General features: G+C 36.9%; 1 protein-coding gene across 1 annotated transcript; it reads left to right on the top strand.

Annotated features, from left to right (window-relative positions):
• The first annotated feature begins 355 nt into the window (after positions 1–355).
• TMEM165 (transmembrane protein 165) lies at positions 356–21,514 on the top strand. The gene is made up of 6 exons (XM_016165127.2): positions 356–742; positions 9,960–10,185; positions 16,610–16,785; positions 17,291–17,473; positions 19,577–19,682; positions 20,349–21,514. The coding sequence occupies exons 1-6, from the start codon at positions 539–541 to the stop codon at positions 20,423–20,425; spliced, it is 972 nt and encodes a 323-aa protein (XP_016020613.1). The 5' UTR covers positions 356–538; the 3' UTR covers positions 20,426–21,514.
• The last annotated feature ends 1,465 nt before the right edge of the window (positions 21,515–22,979 follow it).

Here is a 22,979-nt window from a genome sequence, read left to right as displayed (position 1 = left end):
AATGGTTAAAAAAAAAAAAAAGTTAGGCCAGCCTGGATATTAGGGCAGAAGACTCAGGAGGGAGCAGAAGCAACGAGCCGCGAAATCCCGGAACGGGGTCCAGAGAGAGGGGAAGAGGGTCTGGGGTGGGGCACGAGAAGGATGCGAGGAGAGGAAGGTAACGTGGCGCCCGGTACTTGCCGCGTCCAATGGGAAAAGGGCGCGAGCCCCACCTCAACCTGCCCGAGGACGTCATGACGCCGAGACGGACGCTGGGCCAATGGGAGGCCGTCACGGGCAGGGGCGGGGCCCGGAGGAATCAGGGCTGGGACGCATTGAGACAGTTGGCGGAGTCGTGTGGCCATCGCGGGAGAAGGGAGAGCCGAGGGACCCTGGCCTTCCCGAAGTCGTACGCCCGCCATTAGTACTGCCCGCATGGTACCGAGTCATCACTAAGCGGGAGCGGCGAAGCGTTAGGGGCGGCGCCGCGGAGGCGGCTCAGGGTCGAGGCTTCCTGTAGCCCACACTTCCTCCTGCGGCGGCCGTCTCCGCGGGCGGGATGGCGGCGGCCCGGGGGAGCGGCCGCGCATCTGTTCTTTGGCTGCTTCTGCTCCTGCTGGTTCCACTGCTGTGGGTTCCAGCTGGGGTCCGGGCTGTCCCCGACGAAGACCTTAGCCACCGGAACAAGGGACCGCCGGCGCCTGCCCTGAAGCTGCAGCCGCAGTCCGAGGCCGCGAAGGTCCCCGAGCCAGCCCGGGCTGAGGTGAGCCGGACCGGCCAGGGTGGGCGACGCTGCGGCGCCGGCTGCACTGGGTACCAGGCTCGCGGCCGCCCAGAGCGCCTCCCTCGGCCCCGGGCTGCCGGCTGGGGGAGGGGAGCCCGGCCTGACTCCTGGGGATGGAAGACAGTGGAGGGCGCTTTTTCCGGGGTCAGGCCTGGTGTCTCTTCGCTCCTTATGTGGGAGGAAAGGAGAATCCAAGCATGGAGGCCACAGTTCGGGAGTATCAAGATGGGAGTCCTGTTGATCAGATGTATACTGTAGTGGAAACGCTCATCTCAAATAGGAACTTTAAAAGGACAGCTAGGAGGCTTTTCGTATTCTCTGATGATAATAACATCGGCCTTTTCATTGTTGAAACATCCCAAACTGTTAACCCAAATTTAGCTTTGCACGACCTGTGATTTTTTTTTTTTCTTCCGCCAACTATAAATGGATAATAAAGCGTTACTCTCACTTTTTTAAAACGTGCTCTGGCTTGTAGGAAGTAGACCTTAGGAACGCAGAGGGATAATCAGTCTTTGGCAGTAGTACAGAGTAGTGCAGCGGTGTGGGAAGCCAAAACTAAATTTATAAGTATACTAGAACATTGTTTTTTTGGCCTTCACTAAATAGATACTAATTAACGTCTTCATTTATGTTAATAGAATCACTTCCTCACTTGTATTCAAAATCTCGGCAGTTTTTAAGTTTCTTCCCTCTACTAGTGCTGGGCTTTCTTCTCATTTCCAATTTGGACTCCTAAATTCAGGAGCCCTCTGTCCTGTGTTCTAGCAGGGGACGGTTTGGCGCTCAACCCACCTCCCACCTCCACTCTCACCCAGGCTATATTCAGCCTGTAGCCTAAGAATCTTCCTAAACGTTGAATTCTGTTTTACTTATCAGAAATCCTCACTCATTTGCCCTTTCATACTGATTTTAGTCCGGCCTCTTCAGCATGATGTTCAGGTTTCTTCCTGATCTGGCTCCTATCAACCTCCATGCTTTTAGCCACCACTCCTTTGCTTATGTGCTGTACTGCTACCAGAGAGGTGCCATGTGCTCCATCTCTAGTCTCTCCCAACAAAAAGCCTCGCTAAAAAGGGGGGCTTCAGTGAGCTTGAAGCCCAGTGGTCAGAATCTTTCCACCTTTGAAGAGGTAACATGCCTTTCTGTGAAGACTTGCCTACTGTTTCCTTGTTAAAAGTGATTTCTCTATTGGTTGTTACTGCTGGGCTCAACTGACCCTGCTTGCCATTTCCACTTCTGGAATTTGAACTGAAATACTGATTCATGAAATTTATTCTAAAGAGTTTATCATTTAGCATCCTGTCATTTAACTCATGGGAAGTTGTTCCCCCCCCCCCCCCAAACAATAACTATGTTGAGTTAAATAACTTTGTGAGTGAAAGAGAGGTACATTTTGAATGTAACTTTCCAGGCCTTTCATCAGAGTTTTAGTGATTTTTGAGATATAAATAGTGGTAGGTATGGCTATTAATAATACCCATTAGGTAACTAGGAAAAAATCTAGCTATGTAAAATGAAGTCATCTGTGTTCATTGACCATATTTAAGTGTCTTAAGGATCCTTGTCTTTGAAATCGGTTATGTGGAGGGAAGAGATGGGCACAATATAATATTTTTGTCTATAATATTTTGATATGCTATTCATGGTTCTTTTTAGATAGGAATTCTAATTTCTTACATATAATAGAATCTAATTATTCATTTTTTTATGTAACTTGATATGACTCAACTACTTAACAGTATTACAGCATGTTGGAAGAGATTTTTCATTCACATGTTTTTTAGCTATAATACAAGTATCATTTGCTTTTTTTTTTTGTCTACCTTGTGGAGGTAAGATATGGTCAGAGTTCAGTTTAATAGGCATATAAAAGGTTCAGCATTGCTGAATATATAAAAGTTTCAGCTGTTTTGCAACTATGTGTAATAAATCTTTTTTCCATTTTCATTAAGTTGCAGTCCTGCTCCAACCAGCCTAGCCTCCAAATTCTGTCCTCTTTACAGCTAAGATTGAGACCATCAGGTATGAGGACTCTCGCCTTGTTCATGATTTCTGTGTTACAGTTAAATGATCAAGATGTTACTGACTTTACTTGTTGATATTCTACCATCAAAGCAGTTCATTAAAACAAATCAGTAAAACATTTAGTACATTTCAATTAATACATTTAATTTATAAATAAGTTATAAATTTAAAATAAAAAAGGTAATATAAACAAAGTTTAACATTTATTAAAATAAAAATCGTTAAATATACTAATATGAATTAACAAGTAACATTAATAAACATATTTAGAAAACTTAACCGCCCACAAAGACATAATAGTGAAAATTTACAATAAAATACATTGTTTTAATGAAATCTTTCAAAACCACGTTTATCTATGGTGTCATTAAGGTGCACATATAATTTTATGCACATTTTTCCAACTTCCGAAAAGCTTTTTTTGACCTCATACAATAAAGTAATGGTGAAGAGACAGTTTTAAGCCAATTCTAAACATTTTATTCTAACCCCTTTATCTTAAAATGATCTCACCTCGTGTGATAACTTTGTTGAGTCTCTTTTTTTCTGTTTTTGTTTTTTGTTTTTGTTTTTGCAGGGACATCAGTATTTTCTTGGTGTAGCAGGCTGTAGATTGTTTCAAAGAAAGTATCTTTTTTAGTTTCATCATATATTGGAGATAATCTGTAGATAATCTGTATCGTTTTCAATACAGCCAAACAGGTCTTCATCTGAACTTTAGAACTTAAACAAGAATTATTTTTTCATTGTCAGCTGTCATTTTCTTCTCTTAAAGAGCATGAGAACATAAAAGAATACTTTCTAAATGAGGGTACTCTATTTTATTAAAAAAATTTTTTTCAATTTAGAACTAATTTGAACATTGAATAAAGAAGAGTTTTATTCTGCAGGTTTTTTTCATTAATGTTAAGTTGGTGACCCTGCTCCCAAGTTGTAAATAATTTGGTTTAAGACCCAAATTAAAATACTGAAATAGTGGTTTTCATACCAAGGAAAACACTATTTTATTACTATGGTATAACACTGTGTAACTGCATAGCGGAATACGAAAAATTGGAATTAGTCACTGCATCTGACCCACGTATACACATCTAAATATTTGTTTCTCTGCCCATTCTTTTGCCTTTCTTCATGTATTAGTCAAAACTATCATCCTTTCCATACCTCTTCTCTGTGCCCAAGTTCTTGTTCTGTAATAACCTTCAGCATTTTCTTCTCTCAATACCTTTATTCTCTTGGTTCTTTTCTGTTGTGCTTGCATATGTCCACAGGTTTTTTCCTACTTAGGGAAAGAAAAAAAAAGGGGCCATCAATTTAACTCTACTTGACTGCATTACAGGCGTACCTGGGTTTATTGCACTTCACTTTATTGCGCTTCGCAGATGTTGCGTTTTTTTTTGTTTTGTTTTGTTTTGTTTTTGCAAATTGAAGGCAAGACCCTCCACTAGCAAAAAGATTGCAGCTCACTTTATTGCGGTGGTCCGGAAATCGAACCTGCAATATTTTTGAGGTATGCCAGTAGTTTCTGTTCTTTAGTTTTATAAACCAAATTTCTATCTAGGTGATTATCTGGTTTTTCACTTTGTTTTAGTCTTCCATCCCTTGGCTTCAGTCCCTGCCTTTTTATCGAAATTCTGTTTTTGAAGGATACCAGTAACCTACCTAATTGTTAAATCCAGGGCTCTTTTTCAGTGCTCATATGAAACAGTTCTTTCTCCACTTTTTCAAGAGTCCTACCCCATCTTGGCTGTATGAACTTGGGAAAATTACTTAACACTCTTGGTCCTCAGTTTCTCCTCTTGTGCTAAGTTGGAATATTAGCTCTTAAGATTTTTGAGTATCAATGTATATGAAAATACCTGGTATCTAGTTAGTAGCTCAGTGAATAGTGATTGCCCCTATCTTGACCATCTGTGATTTTTTCTGCCTGACTTTCTAAATAACTAAGACAATTTTTTTTTCTTTCTTTTTTTTAGCCTTCTATGTCTTTCCCTAAATAAAGAGTGTCTCTAAGGCTCATTTTTTCAACTTAATTTCATCCTTTTCCCTTGGAAATTTTATCTATTTACAAAGTTCGAGCTGATAAATTTAGGCCGCCAGTAACCAGAAACATACCTTTAGGCTGTGCTGGGCTATAATCAGGTGTCTCATTTGTATGACCTCTTGAAAACCTTCATTTGAAATGCTTTTTATCACCTCAAATAAAACATGTCTGAAACAAAACCCCTCCTATTTTTATTCCTCTTTCCCACATACCTTATAGAAATATTAATGTTTCTCTTAGTCAACCAGGCAGAAAACCTTACCATCATCTTTGGTTCTCCCCCATTTTTAAAGTTCTATTGATTTTCCTTTCCATCATGTACCAAATTTATTTCCTCTATTTCGTCTTCAGCATTGGTCTTGTGCAGCTGACTAATTAATTGATCCAGTGGCTGGTGGTCTCTGCTTTTTTCCCTGATCTGTTAGTCACAGTGCCTTAATCATGCTTTTGCTTTCAACTCAAAACCTTTTAAGGGCTTCTACCTTGCCTCTAAGCTGGTCCATAAAATACAGTCTGGGCCCTGTTTATCTTATGTTTTCCCAAGTATTCATCTGTTGGTTTACTCCCTGTTTTCAGAACCTGATATTCTTTCAAATCGTCAGTCCAGGGAAGGTGGTAAATGCATGTACGCTAATGAATTTTCAAGTTAACCATTGCATGAGTGACTAGTGTTGAATCCGCTGGCACTTTGAAGGAGCCTTATGAAATGAACCTCCGAACTGATTTTCCCGACAGTTATTAACTCCTCTATACTTCTGGGTGGTAAATGAGTAAGAGCAGAGCACTTTCTTTCTGGTTGGACCTGCCTGAAGCCATTTACATCCTACAAGGAATTGGTCCTCCATAGCTGGAGTAAGAGATTAGATCAAGAGGTTTTTCGTAAAAGTTTCAAAAGGGACAAAAGAATGTAGAATGAAAAGTGTGTTTCTCTCTTTGTATTCTATTTCAGGGGTTAGCAAACTGTAGTTTACCACTGACTGTTTTTATAAATAAAATTTTATTGGAACAGAGCCACACCCATTCATTTAAGTATTATCTATGGCCGATCTCAAGCTACAGCATCAGAGTTGGGTACCACGGAGACTTTATGACCCATGGTTACATGTTTGTCCCTTTAAGAATAAGTTTGCCGACCCTTGTTTTAGTCATCCTGGTTCCTTCCCTAGAAACACACCCACCGTTACTGTTTTCTGAGATTTGATGTGCATTAACTCTGTATATACTTTATAACTCCCTGCCCCTCCACACACATACAAGCAATGACTATATACATAAGATATACTTTTTTCAACTTAAAAATTTTAGTGATTTTTTCCTTTTTAGTATATATTAAACTCTTTTAGCCTCATAATATTCCAATATATGGAGCTACCATTTATTTAATCAGTACCCTATTTGATAGACATTTAGTCTTTTTATTATTACAAATGATAACATTACATTTATACATGTTTCTAATGCAAAAAAGATTAACTCCACTAGTGTTTTCATCTTAAACGTTTTAGTCTTTTGTGTTCCATGATTCATTGCCCACAATGTTCATTCAGTTTTATTCTAGAGGAGAAGGACCATTAAGGGCTGGAGTCATCGGGATAGGCCTTCCTCAAGAGTTTCTTTATCAGTTGGATCTTGAGGAATCTAGATTAATAGGGGAATAATGAAAATAAGATAGGAAGGGAAGTAGGACTGCATGATTGAAGACCTGTGGTTACCAAAAACTTGATGTGTATTCGGGCTGCACTGCCTAGTACTGTGGTGATGAGCCATGTAGTTCTTTAGCACTCGATGTGGCTGGTCCAGACTAACGTGCTTGAGACAGGTGGTGGATAGATACATACTGGAGTTGGAAGACTTGATATGAAAAAAAATGTAAAAATCCCAGTCATAACTTAAAAAATATTCCTAGAGAATTATTTTAATTATTAATTAAATAAAATACTCTGTTTTTACCTGTTTTTGTTCTTTATTTGCAGCTAAAATTAATTTATTAGCATTCCTGTCAAATTTGATCCATAGTACCTTAATTACTATAATTTCTTTTCCCAGGAATAGTAGCAAAAGTGTGTATGTACGTATGTGTGTATGTGTTTATTAATATAAATATATATACATAAAAGTGTATCTGTACATGAATATTTATCATTTTCTTCGTGAGCTAACAATGAAATTTTTAGGAAGATATAGTGTGCTACAATAACTAACTTCAACTGAGTTCTTACTGTGTACTAGGCACCATCTAAGGGCTTTATGTGTATTAGCTCGTATAGTGCTCACACCAACCCTGTAAGGTGTAGGTACCCCTCGTCTTGCAGATGAAACTGCAAGTAACTGTTAATGCCTTGGCTATGAACCCAGGCAGTGTGTTTCCAGAGCCCACAGACTGAACCCACTACATTATGTCACTTTGAAGGTGAATTAGAAAAAGGTGATTTCTATACATAGTAAGCACTTAGGCATTTGACAATAAGTGGTTGAATAGTAACCGATCAGTTTCTGACTCTGTTAACATTTTAACTTAAAAAATCTATCTTCATAATAACCCTATACTTTTGTTTTAAATTCTTACCACTGTGGTTGGTGGTTTTTTAACACTATCATTTTGGCTTTGCAGGACCAGCTCAGTATATAACAGAAGCTTTAAGCTGAGATTTCTTATGTTCTGTATATAGAAAGTTTTTAAGAATGTGTAGTATTTTGTTGTATTTTTAAGGCAGGTTTTATTTAACCATTTCACAGAGGGACAGAGAAACTAGATAATGTGGCTAAGGATTTATGGCTGGGAATTATAAAACCATGAGAATATGTAGTTTTGATCGCTAAAAGTAAATATTTTCTTTTTGAGCTTGGAGCTAATTGGTCATAATGGTGTGTAATTTATTCCTAAAACTTTTCTTGGATTTCAGATCCTACAATGTAATTTCTTCATATAGAAGGTATATTCAAGAAGAAAAGGTTGCATTAGTGAAAGCCAAATGAAAATGCTATTATTAAAAATAAATTTTAAAATACTTATTTTTTTTATGATATTAATGCTCATATGGTATTGGAAGAGAAGGGAAGCTGAATTTTAAAGGAACATCAGCATAGATGGAACAAAAATGATAATGGAGAGAAAGCTGTAATCCTGAAAAATGGTAGTTGCTTAATCAGGAGATGGTTTCCAAGGCTGCCCTTTTGATTTAGCCCTAACACCAAGTATTTTCTCAAATATTTAATTCCCCCATTTTTTGCTCAGAAATCCAGGCTGAGTAATGCTTGAAATTTTCTTTACTGTGGAATTCGGGAGTCAGGTTTATGTCATGTGCTAAGGAATGACATGCACACTAAGAATTTAGAATTTTATCCTTAGCTCTGTCATCTCTGGGGTCTTTGTAAGTAATTCTGTTTTTACCTTATCAGAAATCACATACATTCTTGGGTTTCCTACTTTTTTAAATCTTAGGCTTCTAGAGATTCGTAGGCTTTAAAAATTAATTACAGATAGGCTATGAGGCTTGGAAGAGACCTTTAGGTTTATTTAGTCCAGGGTTTCTCAACCTAGGAGCCATTGATATTTTGTATTAAGATAATTCTGTCTTGGGGGTGGGGGTTGGGTTTCCTGTTCATTATGTCCTGCCCATAGCAGCATTTCTGGCCTCTACGCACTAGATGCCAGTAGTTCCTCTTTAGTAGTGACAACCAAAAATGTCTCCAGATATTGCCAAAAGTGCCCTGGAAGACAGAATCGCCCTGGTTGAGCACCACTGATAGAATGCATTTCCTGTAAATGCTGGTTCCTTTCCCTGGACTTCTGAAGTTGAGGAGGGAACTCTCCACCTTTTCTAGCAGTCCATTTCAGCTTCAGGTGGCTCTCTTGGGACAGAAATTTTTTCTCTGTATTAAGTTAAAATCTGCCACCTGGAACTTTTTAGCTCTACCTCTTAGAACCATACAGACTCACATACAGACTTTCTCAGTTATTGAGACTTACGCTCCCAGTCCTTCCTGGTCTCTCACATGATTGTTTTAGAGTCTGAGTTGGCAAGTTTTTTGGTTCTGGGCCATATAATAAACATTTTAGGTTGGGTCACATATTTGTAGGCCACTTAAGGTCTCTGTTGCATAACTTTCCTTTTCTTCCCGCCTCCTCTTTACTTTTTGCAACCCCTTAAAAATGTCAAAAATATTCTTAGCAGTAGCTTGCTAACCCCTGGCTTTATAATCTTCTGTCTGGGATTATCTTCAGAGGGCAGTGCCTTCTTAAAATGTGGTGCCTCAGAACCAGTACGTCTACCTTTGGAGAAAGACTAAGCAGCATACACTGCTGGGTCACTAAGTCTTTAAAGTGCTTTGTCACATTTTTTACTTAAAATGACCTTAATGTCAACCATAACTCTGGTTTGACTTTTTTATTAGACCACATTATCGCCTAGGATATTTTTTACTTTAGTGTTCCACCACCCACATATCCAGCTATATTAGACCTCATCTTAGCTACAGTGTTACATTGCTACGACCTGTTGAGAGCTTTCTGCATCTTTGTCTTCTAAAATAGCGGCCCCTAACCTTTTTGGCACCAGGGACTGGTACTTCTATGAGAATCTAATGCCTGATGATCTGAGGTGGAGCTGAGGTGGTGATAACTAGTGCTGGGGAGCAGCTGCAAATACAGATGAAGCTTTGCTCACTGGCCGGGTCTGTTTCTTAACAAGCCACAGGCCAGTAGCGGTCTGTGGCTCGGGGGTTGGGGACCCCTGCTCTAAAGTGTTAGTGAAATTTCTTTGATCTGCCTGTTACTTGAATGTTTGATAAACATACTTCGGTCTTCCACCCAAGTTACGAATAAAAATTTGAGGCATAGCTGAGAATTAAATCTCATTTCATAAACACTTAGAAATAAGATAATTTTAATGTATGGATATAGCTGGTCTACACATTTTTTCTTCTTGTTTTGTAGAATTGTACTTAGATCTGTATTGCAGCAACCATAAATAGATGTTTCTGTCATTAGTAATGGCTTTCAAAGTGATAGTAAATAAGCCTAATGTTCATGACAGAAAAAGTCTTAATTCACATACAAGAGTTTTAAATCGTTATTTCAAAAAGTGACTGATGTATATATACATATATATTTTTTTATTTCAGAAAGGGCTCACACCGGCAGCCCCAGTTCATAACAATAAAGAAGACCCAGATACCCAGACAAATTTGGGATTTATCCATGCATTTGTCGCTGCCATATCAGTTATCATCGTATCTGAACTGGGTGATAAGACATTTTTTATAGCAGCCATTATGGCGATGCGCTATAACCGTTTGACCGTGTTGGCTGGTGCTATGCTTGCCTTGGGCCTCATGACGTGCTTATCAGGTAAGCGTGCTTTTCTTCCTAATGAATTTACTGGATTTAGGTGAAAGCATGGAATCATTCAACTGGTTGTGTTGGAATTTGGTTCATGTTCCAAAATTTAAACAGAAAATGGTTTTAGTACATAAATTCATAGAAACTATATTGCATTTTAAAAATGTTCAACTATTCAATTAAGATACATTCTCATTTATTCCCTAGTTTGTAATCCTTGTTTTTGGTGTGTTTCTTCGCTTCTTTTCTTTCCAGTCCAGATAAGCTTATTTATATCTGATATCTTAGAAGTAAGACCCAAGTAACCACAGAGAATTGCTTACTCTGTTGAAGGATGTCTGATAATCAATAACTGAGGAGTCATTTTCCAATTTATTTGTCCTGTTAACCTATTCTTATCCATTACAGTAAAGGAATGAAATATTCTTAGATGCCAAGTTTGTGTTAATATTATACAGGCTTCAATTTTTCAAAGAATTAGACCATGAGAAGTAAACTTACATTAAACAGTTAATTTAGTCTCTGATTCAGAAGCAACTGTAAGCCACGTAGTTGGATAGAAAAGAGCTTTCTCCTTAGAGTCAGACTTGGGTTAGAATCTGACTATGCAGTGTATTAAAGAAAGTAATGATAAGTTACCTAACCTCTTTGAGCTTCAGGTTCTCCATTTGTAAAGTACAGATGGTATTGACTACCTTACAGGGTTACGGTCTGTTTCAAAATGAGATCTTAGATTTCACGTGCTCAGTCATTCACCGCTCTTGCCTCAGCAAGTTCTGTTTCTGGCTGCTTGGATGCTTTTTAGTCTTTTTTAAAAATATGAGTATTTTAATGATTGAAACAATTTAACGACTTTTTACATTTTAGAAATTAGTATTACCATTATTCATATGTCACAGTAAAAACAGTTTTCTTTGTAAATTTTGATTATAGTAAATAGGAAAAGTAGGGAGGGTTATAAATGCTGAAGTCACTCGTTTGGAATGAGTTTGAGTAATATCAGAGAATTTTATCTTGAAACTTTGAGCTTTGAGGATAACTAGAAGGCTGTCCTCCCTCTGCCCATTCCCTCCTCAGAAATGGGCTCTATTGATTTCCTCCACTTGTTTTGTGTGTTCATTTCCACTTCCTCAGCTATAAGTGGGGTTTAGTACACAGTTGATCAAAGCAAATATATCACAATTTAAATAAACTTTTTCCCCCACAGTATTTGTTAATCATTTATCAAGAGAAACTATTCCTTACCCTGAATATTCACATTTCATAGTTTAGGAACACAAGTCAGTGACAAACGTCCATGGAAGTCAAGTCAAAGAAATTCTTTACATTCTGAAGTCACTTTGTACTATGAAAGATACCAGCTGTCTTCATCTCAGAGTCTTCCATGGAATCATTATTTCTGTATAAATCTGTGTATGCCTTGATTTATCCACAGTAGACTTAGAGAAGGCTGCAACCTCCAGGAATACAATGATCACACCAACAATATGACATTGCAGATGCTTGGGCAGAAGGCCACTCTTCTGAGGTTTTGTCAAAGCAGTGAAAGACATGGTAGTTACAATCTCCCTTAATACCAGCGTTCTTTCTCTAAATATATATTTTTTAAGTTGGAAAGGCATCTGTTAATGAAATGATAGAACTATTATTAGTTTATATGTCCATGGATGATACTTATTGCAAGAATGAAGCAAGGTGTTTATTTTATTAAATTTATTGGGGTGACATTGGTTAACAAAACTATATAGGTTTCAAGTGCTATATATTGTATTGTATGTTCACCTAAAGTCAAATCTTTTTATCACCATATATTTGACCCCCTTTACCATTATCTATCTACGTCTTCCCCTCTGATAACCACTAAATCGTTGTCTTTGTCTGAGTTTTTGTTTGTCTTGTTTGTTTGTTGCTCTTAGTTTTATATCCCATATATAAGTGAAATCATGTGGTTCTCAGCTTCTTCTGACCTATTTGCTTAGCATGATTACCTTAAGATCTATCCATGTTGTCGCAAATGGCAGTATTTCATCTATGGAGTTTTGATGGGGATTGCATTAAATATATATATTGAAGCAAAGTTAAAAATCACTTCTGATTCTTTTTATTTTTCTAATAATTAAAAAGGGCTGAGAAATTTTATTCACATAAATAAGTAGGAAGGAATTTTGTTACAGCCATGCCATTTAGTTTATTGGGTTCCTGTGTTAAATGCTAAAAATTAAATACTGGTCCGTTATCAAAAATAAATTTTAATGATTTACCAGCTGACAGCTTAATAAAGTCCTCTGCCAATTTTGTTGAAAGCAGAGAATTAGAAACCAAGTATACTAAAAAAGGTTTTTTCTGAAGTTTATCAGATGACTATTCTTGTACATGTTAGTCTTTTACTTTAGAAGTACCTTGTGTAACTGGATATATTTAGAAATGGTTGCCAAAATTGAAATATTGTTAATTTCAGTTGTACTTTGGCCAATAAAGTATTTCATTTTAAAAATTATATATCATATGTTTTAAATATATATTTCCCAGAACCTTGGAGCTATAGATTTAGCTCATTCAGTTTTTGGAAAATGCCTGCCACATTGCCTCATTGCCATGGCAGTTTTAGTAAGTCCACAGTAAATCATCTAAGTCAGGCTTATTTTCTGTCAGAAAGCTTTGACTTGGTTTTCGAATTTAAATAAACATGATATACATTCTCATGACAATCATCTACTTTAGAATTTTAGTTCTAAAATGGATAGATGGGTGGATTAGGCATGGAACCTAGTCGAAATAAGACCCTGTGGTCTTTAGTATTTCTTCCTGATGCTCTTTTTGCTGTAATAAGACTCTGCCTTAGGGAAAATTCATTTGTTTACACTGGTTGGGGATGAAAGAGGCACAGTTTCTAAGTGGAAATTATTCCTACCGAAGCAAAAATACTCTATTTCTAATGTCATAACTATTATTTTTAACAATCATAATGCTATTATTGCTAATGCTGTGAGACCTTATCAGAAACTTGTATAAGACAGGGGAGAACCAAGCTCTATCTCTGGTCTATGATGCCTTGATTAAGGACACCGATATTTCAGACTCTTTCTTTGGTGCCCTAGAGAATATCTGTTTTCTATACTGTGGGGAAACACACTATAGGAAGCTGAGTAAAAGGCATCTTTGTAAAGTGGGTGGAGGGCAGCTGTGAAGAAGGGAATTTAGAAAGGAGAACCTGAAAGGCTCCTTAACTACAAGTGTGTATTCGGGCAGATGAGTTTAGGAAAGAGTACATATGGAAAGTTTAACTTCTGGATATAGATTCTTTAACAAACTATTCTTCTGTGTTTCCTCGTAAAGTCTTTCTGTATCCTTGGGGGATGTCAGTTGGAGTTTTATTGCTCACCTGCATCTCTTGTCTCTTTTATGCTTTAGCAGTCGGCTAAGAGTGCAAGGCAGGCTGCCTGGGTCCTATCCAGGCTCTGTCCTTCGCTTCACTGCAGAGATTTACCTAGCCTCTCTGTGCCATGTGAGAGCAGAGGTGATAATCTTATCTACTTCACAGTTTTATTATTACTGCTATTCCTCCTCCTCCTCAAGGCCTTCCTCCCATTTTACTCCTACTTGTAGTTTGATTTTCATAATCATCTTTCTGTTTTAGTGTTCTGTTTTCATTTTAATGAGCCCCTCAGACCATATTCATAGGCATCCCCACCTTTTTATTTTCTTGACTTCTGTGACACCATGTGCTTCTAGTTATATTTCTTTCGGTCTGAAAAAAAAATTTTATACTATAAATATTGATATTCTCTACAGTTTTATCCTTGGCCCATTTTTTCCCCTCTCACTGATGTTCTCATGCCAAGTGTTCTCAGTTACCTGTAAGCCAGTGATTCTCAAATCTGTATCTTCACTTCAGATACTTTTCTTAGAACTTCAACACTGCCAAGATGTAGAAGGACCAGTACCTTTTTGGCTCTGTTCTGACTTGGTGCAAAGCACCTGCTTAAAGAGAAATAATCTTTCATTGTTCCCAGAGCAAAAGTGCTTGAGTGTCTGAGGAAAGTTTTCCAAAGAAAGGAAATAAAAGGACAATAACCAGGGGAGAAAAACAAAGTTGGAATGCCAAGTGGTTTTTTTTTTTTTTTTACAGCCTGTGGCGTTGTGAAGGCAGAAAAGATGGGATTGTAAGTGTAAGTAACAGGTTATTTTTAGATTATCTGAAGATAAAAGGAAAACTAAGTTTAGGAGATTTAAAAAGGTATGCTACATTTCATTAAAAAATTTTTAAATGTCTTTATAGAAAACATTTTGTTTATAAAGTTTGAAAAAATAAAATAATACAAAGAACACCTGTGTACCTTTTATTCAGATTCACCTGTCATTAACATTTTACTTTGTTCGTTTTATCATTTGTGACCTAGCTCTCCATTTATAGCTAAATAAAATTATAAGATACATGATTTATATATAGATAATATTGTACATATACACACAATTTATATATCTATAGATATATAGTGTACATATAACTTAATATGTATCTTTATAGACATAGATACATTAATTTATCACCCATATTTTGTCAGTAGTCCTAATAATATTTTCTATAGCAGTTTTTCCCTCTCCCATTGAGGATCTAGTCTAGGTCAGGTGTTTAGTTCTTTTTAATCTTAATCTGAAATGTTTCCACAACCTTTTCTTTTGTGTTTTAGGATGTTATCATTTTTCAAGGAATATAGCCCCTCCTCCTCTAATGGACTAATCTTCATTTTGTGTTTGTTTCATCATTCTTAGATTGAGTTTATGCATTCTTGACTAGAACACTACATAGCTGATGTTTGTCCCTTAAGAGCATCACATCTGGACCTCGTTGATAATGTTGTTTTAATTACCCTGTTAAGATCACTGTTGTAATACTATTTTTTTTTCTTTCTTTGCAACTAGTATGCAGTCTTTAAGGAGACACTTTAAGACAATGCAAAAACCCTATTCTCCATAGTTTAGCATCAGTTGATAACTCTTAGGTGATCTGAATTTTCCCTTGATGCTTGCAAAGTGGCTTTCTAACTCCAGTACCCCATCTGCATTTACCAGTGAGCCTTGCATAGGATTCTAAGAAAGAGCTTTCTGTCTTCTCCCATTGGCTGGCTTGTCTATTATTGGTATAAACTCATCAATTCCCTTTTTCAGTGGTTTATGATTAACTATATTGCTGCTTAAATTACCCCAGATTGGATGGCTTGGGAGCCCCTCCAATCTGGCTCCTATGTCCTTGTGACATGTTCCCATTGTTTGTACAGGCTTATCTTGGACCTGCTCTGTCCAGTCCTGGAATTAACCATTTCTCTGAGGAGCGTTTTAGTGGGGAATGCTATTAGAGACGAAGATCTGGGTGCAAAATTGGCTATTGCTGAGACGTTTTTGCTTCTTGGCCTTTTCAGTGGACAGAACTAGAAAATGTTTGTATCATTAAAATAAATGCATATATTCGAATGTAGATGTGCACATAGCATAGATCTGGTACATTTCTAAACATGATTTAAATTTTTTTCAATTTTGTAATATAATGAAATAGGGAATTGTTTACCTATGCAGTTATACACTTAATATTAAGGCAGATTTATAACTGTTACACTCATTTTATAATGAGCTGGTGAAGAATAATTGCATTTATTATATATATGAAAATACCCTTTGGCCCTTCCATAGTTTTTAAATTTTAATTACTGAACCAGTATTACTGATGTGTGTTTCACAGTTAGGATTTGGGTTCTTGATGTAGTTCCAAGTGTAGTTTATTGTGTAACTTCTACAATTGCTCTCTTAACAATAGGAAAGAATGGTACTAAATAAGTTTGAGTTCGTAGTAAATGTCTTTTTAATATATGTATAAGAAATTTGTGTATATTTTTATTTTAAATAGATCCAAAGGAGCAGAGTTTGAATCAAGCTATACGAGAATCTTGTTATGATTCTTTATTATAGAAATTTGTAATATAAAGATTTGTGATGAAGAAATATCACTTATATGGGAAGGTGGTGTAGCTCAGGTTATAAGATCTTGGAATCCTTAGAGGGCGTCAAAGATAACTTTCTACCTAAAGTACCATCCTCTGCATGATACGTAGCAAGCCATCCTTTGGCCGGACATGTCTATAGAGAAGTTCATTATCTGTCTTATGAGCGATCCCAGTGGGACCCATGCTATCTTCAGCTGGACCATTGATTTCTTGATAAACTATGTTAGGTAATTGGCTAGACCTAAGGGTTCAATGTTGGTGAAAGGAAAGGCATGGAATTATTTAAGGTTATTGCATATTACATTAGCTTCTAATGTGAACCATTTTTTTTTTCTTTAAAACAGTGGTAAGTTATGATTTCTGAAGGTAACTGTTCCTTTGTTTGGTTGTGATACATGCTTAGTAACCATATATACTGTTGCATTTTCTTCCAGTTTTGTTTGGCTATGCCACGACAGTCATCCCCAGGGTGTATACATACTATGTTTCAACTGCACTATTTGCCATTTTTGGCATTAGAATGCTTCGGGAAGGCTTAAAAATGAGTCCAGATGAAGGTCAAGAGGAACTGGAAGAAGTTCAAGCAGAATTAAAGAAAAAAGATGAAGAGGTAAGTCATAGCACTGGACCAGAAAGGCACTCAACTAAGAGTAAACACTATCCAGAGGTTTTTTAGTGCCCATCCATAGCTGTGTGATATGTATGGCTAAAAAAATATAGCTTATTTTTTTAGTTTCCATTATACCTAGCTGTGATGTGACTCTGGGTTAGTGTGAATAGAGAGGACATGGGGATGAATACTGAACACATGTATTCAGGTTCCTTAATTAGATTGTTTATAATCGTCTGTATAATTTTATGTTTCTTCCCACAGTATCTAGTCTAGTAGGTGATCAGTAAATAATGTTTGATTTATTTTCTTGGGGAGGAATGAAAGAATTGAGAATATAGCATTTGTTGCTATGTGAGACCAGTGCTTCAAAAGAGAAGTTTGAAGTCACATAACTAGTTTCTTGGAACATATGCCATAGAATTTAAACACTTTATAAAAGAAAGATTAATCTTGTGCTATTTTGTTTGCTTCCTGAGATTGTTTTTTTTTTTTTTTTTTTTAGTTTCAACGAACCAAACTCTTAAATGGACCAGGAGATATTGAAACGGGTACAAGCACCACGATACCTCAGAAAAAGTGGCTGCATTTTATTTCACCCATCTTTGTTCAAGCTCTTACGTTAACATTCTTAGCAGAGTGGGGTGATCGCTCTCAACTAACTACGATTGTTTTGGCAGCTAGAGAGGTGAGTGGAAGCTTGAGGGACAATTTCTTCTGTATTAAATCTGGGCATAACTAATGTTACTTTACTCCAGAGGACGCTGGACAAAGTCGAGGTGGGACAAGCGATTATTTCACATGCTACACTATTTGTTTTAGAGGTAGTAATCCTGCTACTCTTTAAAACTGGCTTCTCAGTTTCTGCAATCAGATGGTATTCTGGTGTACAGACTTAGTTGCTCTCAACTCATCTTGCTGACTCCTCGTCCCTTCAGTTTTGCCAAAATGATGCCGTGGCAGTTGGCTTGGCTTGGTTTTCTTTCTTTCCTCAGAACTTTCCTTTGTATTGAGACTATAAATTGATAGAATATTATCGAAGGCCAATTTGGCATTAAATATCTAAAACCTTAAAAGTGTATATCTTTGGGTTCTTCTGTTCCTTGTATTAGAGGTAGTAATCCTGCTACTCTTTAAAACTGGCTTCTCAGTTTCTGCTGGGTAAATGGAAAACTCCAGCTTGGACTTTTTGCTATAATCAACAGAGACGTTCCATCAGCAGGGAGGTGAACCCAGAACTAGTTCCCCCACAAAAGCTATGGAAAACCAAGAAGTCTTTAAGACTTGTGCACTGGTCAGCCAGTTTCTGAATTTGATCCAAGACAAGGTCAATGATTCCCTTGCAGGTGTAGTACCTGTGAGCATAGTTACTAGCAGCATCTTCCTTGCCTGTGATGAGCTGCTTGGGGTGGAAGAGCTGGCAGTAGGTGCCAGTGCGAACTTCATCAATGACTTGTGCATTCCAGGTCTACAAACACTGCCCTGGGCACATGCTTGCCAGTGCCTGTCATACTGAAGAAGGTGTTGAAGGAGTCATTCCCCCAGCCCCCAGTGGTCTTGTCACTTGGCATTTGGCCATCAGGTGGGATGCCATGTTCTAGGTAGCTCCCAGCAGGCATGACCAGCCTAAACACCAACCTGGGCAACGTGGATGGAGATGCACTCACGCATGGCTGCTGGTCTGTGGCTGCCAAGCGGATGGCTGAGAGGAAGAGGAGAGGTTGCCTACAGCACGACTCTTAGGTGGTCGACCTAAGAGAACCTTTTTCTGAGGACATAAGCTAATGGGTAGCAGGGACAAGGGCTGGAGTTATGGCTGTCTGCCTTCTAGCCTCTTCTACATTTTGTTCATAGTTGTCAAATAATGCCACTTAAAAGATACCTGTTTTTTAAATTTTTTAATTTCTTTTTTTGAGAGTAGTAAAGTTTTACATAAGGAATCTATTAAATGTTCATAGAAATTTGTTAAGATTTACTGAGGAGATGGTTGTGGAATTTTTGGAATGCTGCCACTACTTTTCAGGCTTTTCTTGATCTTGATATTTCTTATCTGTTTTTATATATTGTCACATTGTTTTTATTGGATGGTAGGGTTTAGATAACAAGCTTAATTTGAATTTAACTCCTAGGAAATATCTATCATAAAATACAAGTTCCTTAACCTAGGTTGCAGTTTAAAATATAAAACAAGAGTTGAAAGCCAGGACTAAGATAGTTTGAGTAGAACCGTTTTGTCAGAGAAGCCTCAAAAATGCTTTATTTTGGAAAAAAAAAAATAGAATTCAGTTTTCATTTGATTCCTATATTTTAAAACAAGCTTTTACAATGTCACTTTAATGGTTTTGCCCTCTTTCTTGGTTCGTGGACTTTATTAGCTTTTAGATTGCCAAGATTGGGACTCGAAAGTGGCCGTGTAGTTGTGGTAGTGGTCCCGCTGTCGTGAGCTATCGTGATGGCAGAATCATTGCCTTTTTCTTAACACTATCGCCTGAACAGCACAGTGACTTGAAAGGCTCCGGATTCCCTGTCTGTATGAATTACCGTGGTCTAGCAGTGTGGACATGACAACTGAGTTTGAATCTCTTGTTATGTGACATTACTACAGCACCTCCCTAGTCCGAGGAATAAATGGAACATATTCCTTCAAGCAGCTGTTACACTTTTCATAAATTATACACCTTAAGTTTTCCAACTGGTACACTTTTTTGCTGTTGATCTCTGTTTTCAGTGCTTAATAGTTACCTTTATAAGATAACAGTTTCATTAAGTGCCTGTTAACATTTGTTTGCAGGACCCCTATGGTGTAGCAGTGGGTGGAACTGTGGGTCACTGCTTATGCACTGGATTGGCTGTAATTGGAGGAAGAATGATAGCACAAAAAATCTCTGTCAGAACTGGTAAGTTGTTTTTCAATTACAAAAAAATACCATTTGTCTTAACTCTTAGAATCAGAGATAGATTAGAAAGGGGCACTGTTTTAAGGTTTTACTTCTGAAGTAGACTGGTCTTTGTGATAACCTCCTAGCGGTCCATTATGTTCCCCCTGCTGTTGCAAATACGGACTGTGTAGATGTTGTAAAATTCAAATTAACCTGTAAGCATTGCTGGATTCATGGCAGCTTTTTGTTAAGATAAATTTAAGTCAATAAAACAATCATGTTGGAAATATAACTTTTTGGCCTAAAAATGCCTTATAAGATTGGGAATTATACTGTATTTACTGATTCTGCCGCAAATTTTATATGTAGTCGGTAGGCCTTAAAGATGGCATATAAAGTTTTCTTGCTATCCAGTTGTGGAACATTTTCTTTTATAATTAGGTTTTAAAATGAATTACAGCTCTATTGTTGCTTGTCAGCACTGTCTCAGTATGTCATTTCACAAAACAGTGCTGGAGAAGAAACTGATTTTTAAAGTTCAGAGCCAGGCATGTTAAGTGTTCTTTGCTGTGAAAATGGAATTTAAGTGTTTCCAATTTTTTTAAGGTTAGTTTACTAGAGGAATAATGGGCAATATTTTGGCTCTTAGGAATTTTGCCTTGACTTTTTTCTCTTCTCTTACAGTGACAATCATAGGAAGCATCGTATTTTTGGCATTTGCATTTTCTGCACTATTTATAAGTCCTGATTCTGGTTTTTAACAAAGTATTTGTTCATTGGTAGTTAGTTTAAGATAGGTCGCTCTTGTGTTTATGTACATAGTGTACATTATAACTAAGTGATAGAAAATAACTGTATTTTGTAGCAATGAGTTATTATGTCCAAAAGAAATAATCACTGATTCTATTTGCAACATGGATTTTTCAAAGAAACCTGATGTTGTAAGTGTGGATTTTTCTTTTCTCTAGCATAATTATGTTAACATGGTCTCCGTTTTTTGAGGGTGTTCTTGACTTTTTTCAGGGGGACAGTGTATACAGAACCATTGTGCAGTGGGATCTACCATTTGATTGTCTTTCAGCACTGACCCTTTTATGAGGAATATACATTTCTTCTTGAATCACTGGGATATTTTAAGATGTTTATCTTAAAATTTTTCCTGGGGGAAGAATGAATCAGTTTCTATTTTTAAAGCATTTACCCCAGCCAGTAAGCAGTAGTTTAATCATGTCTTTTCAAAATGAGGGTTTTTGAAAAATAAATAAAGAGTAATGAATTATAGTCAGCTCTCCATATCCATTGGTTGGCATCCACAGATTCAACCAAGCACAGATGGAAAATATTTGGAAAAATGTTACATTGTTGCTGATATATACTCTGTAGTCAGGCCCGCAATGGGCAGTTGTGTCTGTACTGAACATGCAGTCTTTTCTTGTCATTATTCCCTATATACAGCATAACAATTATAGCATTTATATTGTATCATGAATTATAATCTAGAAATGATTTAAAGTATATGGATGTGCATAGGTTATGAAAACACTATGCCATTTTATTCAAGAGATTTGAGCATCCGTAGGGTTGGGGGAGGGTCATGGAACCAATCCCCCCTCAAATACCAGGGGATGGCTGACTGTACTGTTATATCGGCAATATGACAAGAATTGTTTGCCAGGTCCATTATTCTTTTTTTTTTAATTGGGTAGGAAACCCAATATAAAAACAGTCAATATTTGACAATGTGGAATTACCAAATTAAGAGAGAATACTATGAGTGTATTCATATTTTTTCTATACTGAATAAACAATGTAACAGAGATACAATACAAATAAAAGTGGTATGACCAGTGCTTGTTTTTCCCTTTTGTGTTATACAAGTTAATAACTTTCTAATTTATCAAAGTAGGATTAATATTTATAGACCAGTTTCTAAAGTTGGTGTAAAAAACTGGAGCCAAGCATTGTTCTAAAGCAGTTTTACTTAACTCTCACACAGTTCTATGACGTAGCAGGTAGTACTACAAAGTTACATGATAGAGCCGGGGAGTCAGTTTCATTTTAGAGCCCATCCATAATCATTGACTATGGCAAGGCTAACCCATTTTATCAGAGCAACTTCAGTAATCAACGGCATTAAAGTACGTTCTAACTTGACTCTTTTCCATCTAAGCAGCGTAACTGCTTTCTTCCAGCCTGATATATTCTGTTACCACAAGCAGCAACATTGCCATTAATATCCTCTTTAAACCCAAAGGACAGTTCTGTAGAAATTCCCACATGTTCCTTGTGTGAAGTCCACAATGTACAGTAAATTTATAATTTGAAATTATGAAAGAACATCTTTCATAATCATATAAAGCGTTGTCAGTGCAGCAACCATTTTGCAGTAACCGCTACAGTAAAGAAATCTAAAAGTAGTTGTCAGTTAAAAAGCAGTAGCACATACTGATGAAAAAGTCATGTTTGGAAACTTCATGGTAGTTAGAGAACTCCTTAAAAAGTATATATTATAGGGTAAATAGCACTTCAAAGAAATTTCAGGTTAAGTTCTCAGACTACACCACCATACTCTGCAGTTACATAACCCTAATATTACCTTAGTTATAAACAGAGCAAGTGGGGAATTATAATTTCTTTTCCAAGAACAGAAAGAATTCCTTATTAGAAAGTAGCTGGTACCATCAGAGCCCAAACTTGGCATTGCAGGCAGCCTGGTCCTAGTACTAGCTTAACATGTGAATAACAGCATAGCTTTCTGAGGCACCACAATCTTGTAACAAGACATAACTAATCAGAATTTGGTAGCTTAGACCTAAGCTACAAGTTAAAAATCACTAATGCAGTTAGACTCCATTGCTGAGTAAGAGAAAATTTTCATCGGTAGACATTTAAAAATATTTAATAGTCTCTTAAAAATCCAAAATAATGCAATTCTTACAAGTTATGTGCCACATAAAGCAGGTGTTATTTTTTGAGAAATGCAGGTGATACTGAAAATAGCACTGAGGTATTTTTTATTTTTAAAATTGAATAAGGAAACAGTCTAGATCTAATTTTTACATTTATAAACTGCTTCTGCTTGGCTCTTCTATAATTTTAGGTTCTGAATACAAAACTATGGGAAAGAGCTTTATAATAGTACATGTAGTTTTTAAAGAAATCATGCACATCATAACTTGAGAAAATGATCATATAGCAAGAGGCCTGAGTAAAAGTAGGGTAATTTTACCTCTTCTCAAAGGATAACTTTGAAAAAACAAGTGGAATCAACTGTAACATCAAATTAAAATAGTGATGCTAAATTTGTAACAAATT

The sequence above is a fragment of the Rousettus aegyptiacus genome, unplaced genomic scaffold (genome assembly GCF_014176215.1).
Source record: "Rousettus aegyptiacus isolate mRouAeg1 unplaced genomic scaffold, mRouAeg1.p scaffold_m13_p_10, whole genome shotgun sequence".
In the NCBI taxonomy this organism is placed as follows: domain Eukaryota; kingdom Metazoa; phylum Chordata; class Mammalia; order Chiroptera; family Pteropodidae; genus Rousettus; species Rousettus aegyptiacus.
The sequence above is the reverse complement of the archived record's forward strand: the minus strand, read 5'-3'. Positions and strand labels throughout refer to the sequence as shown.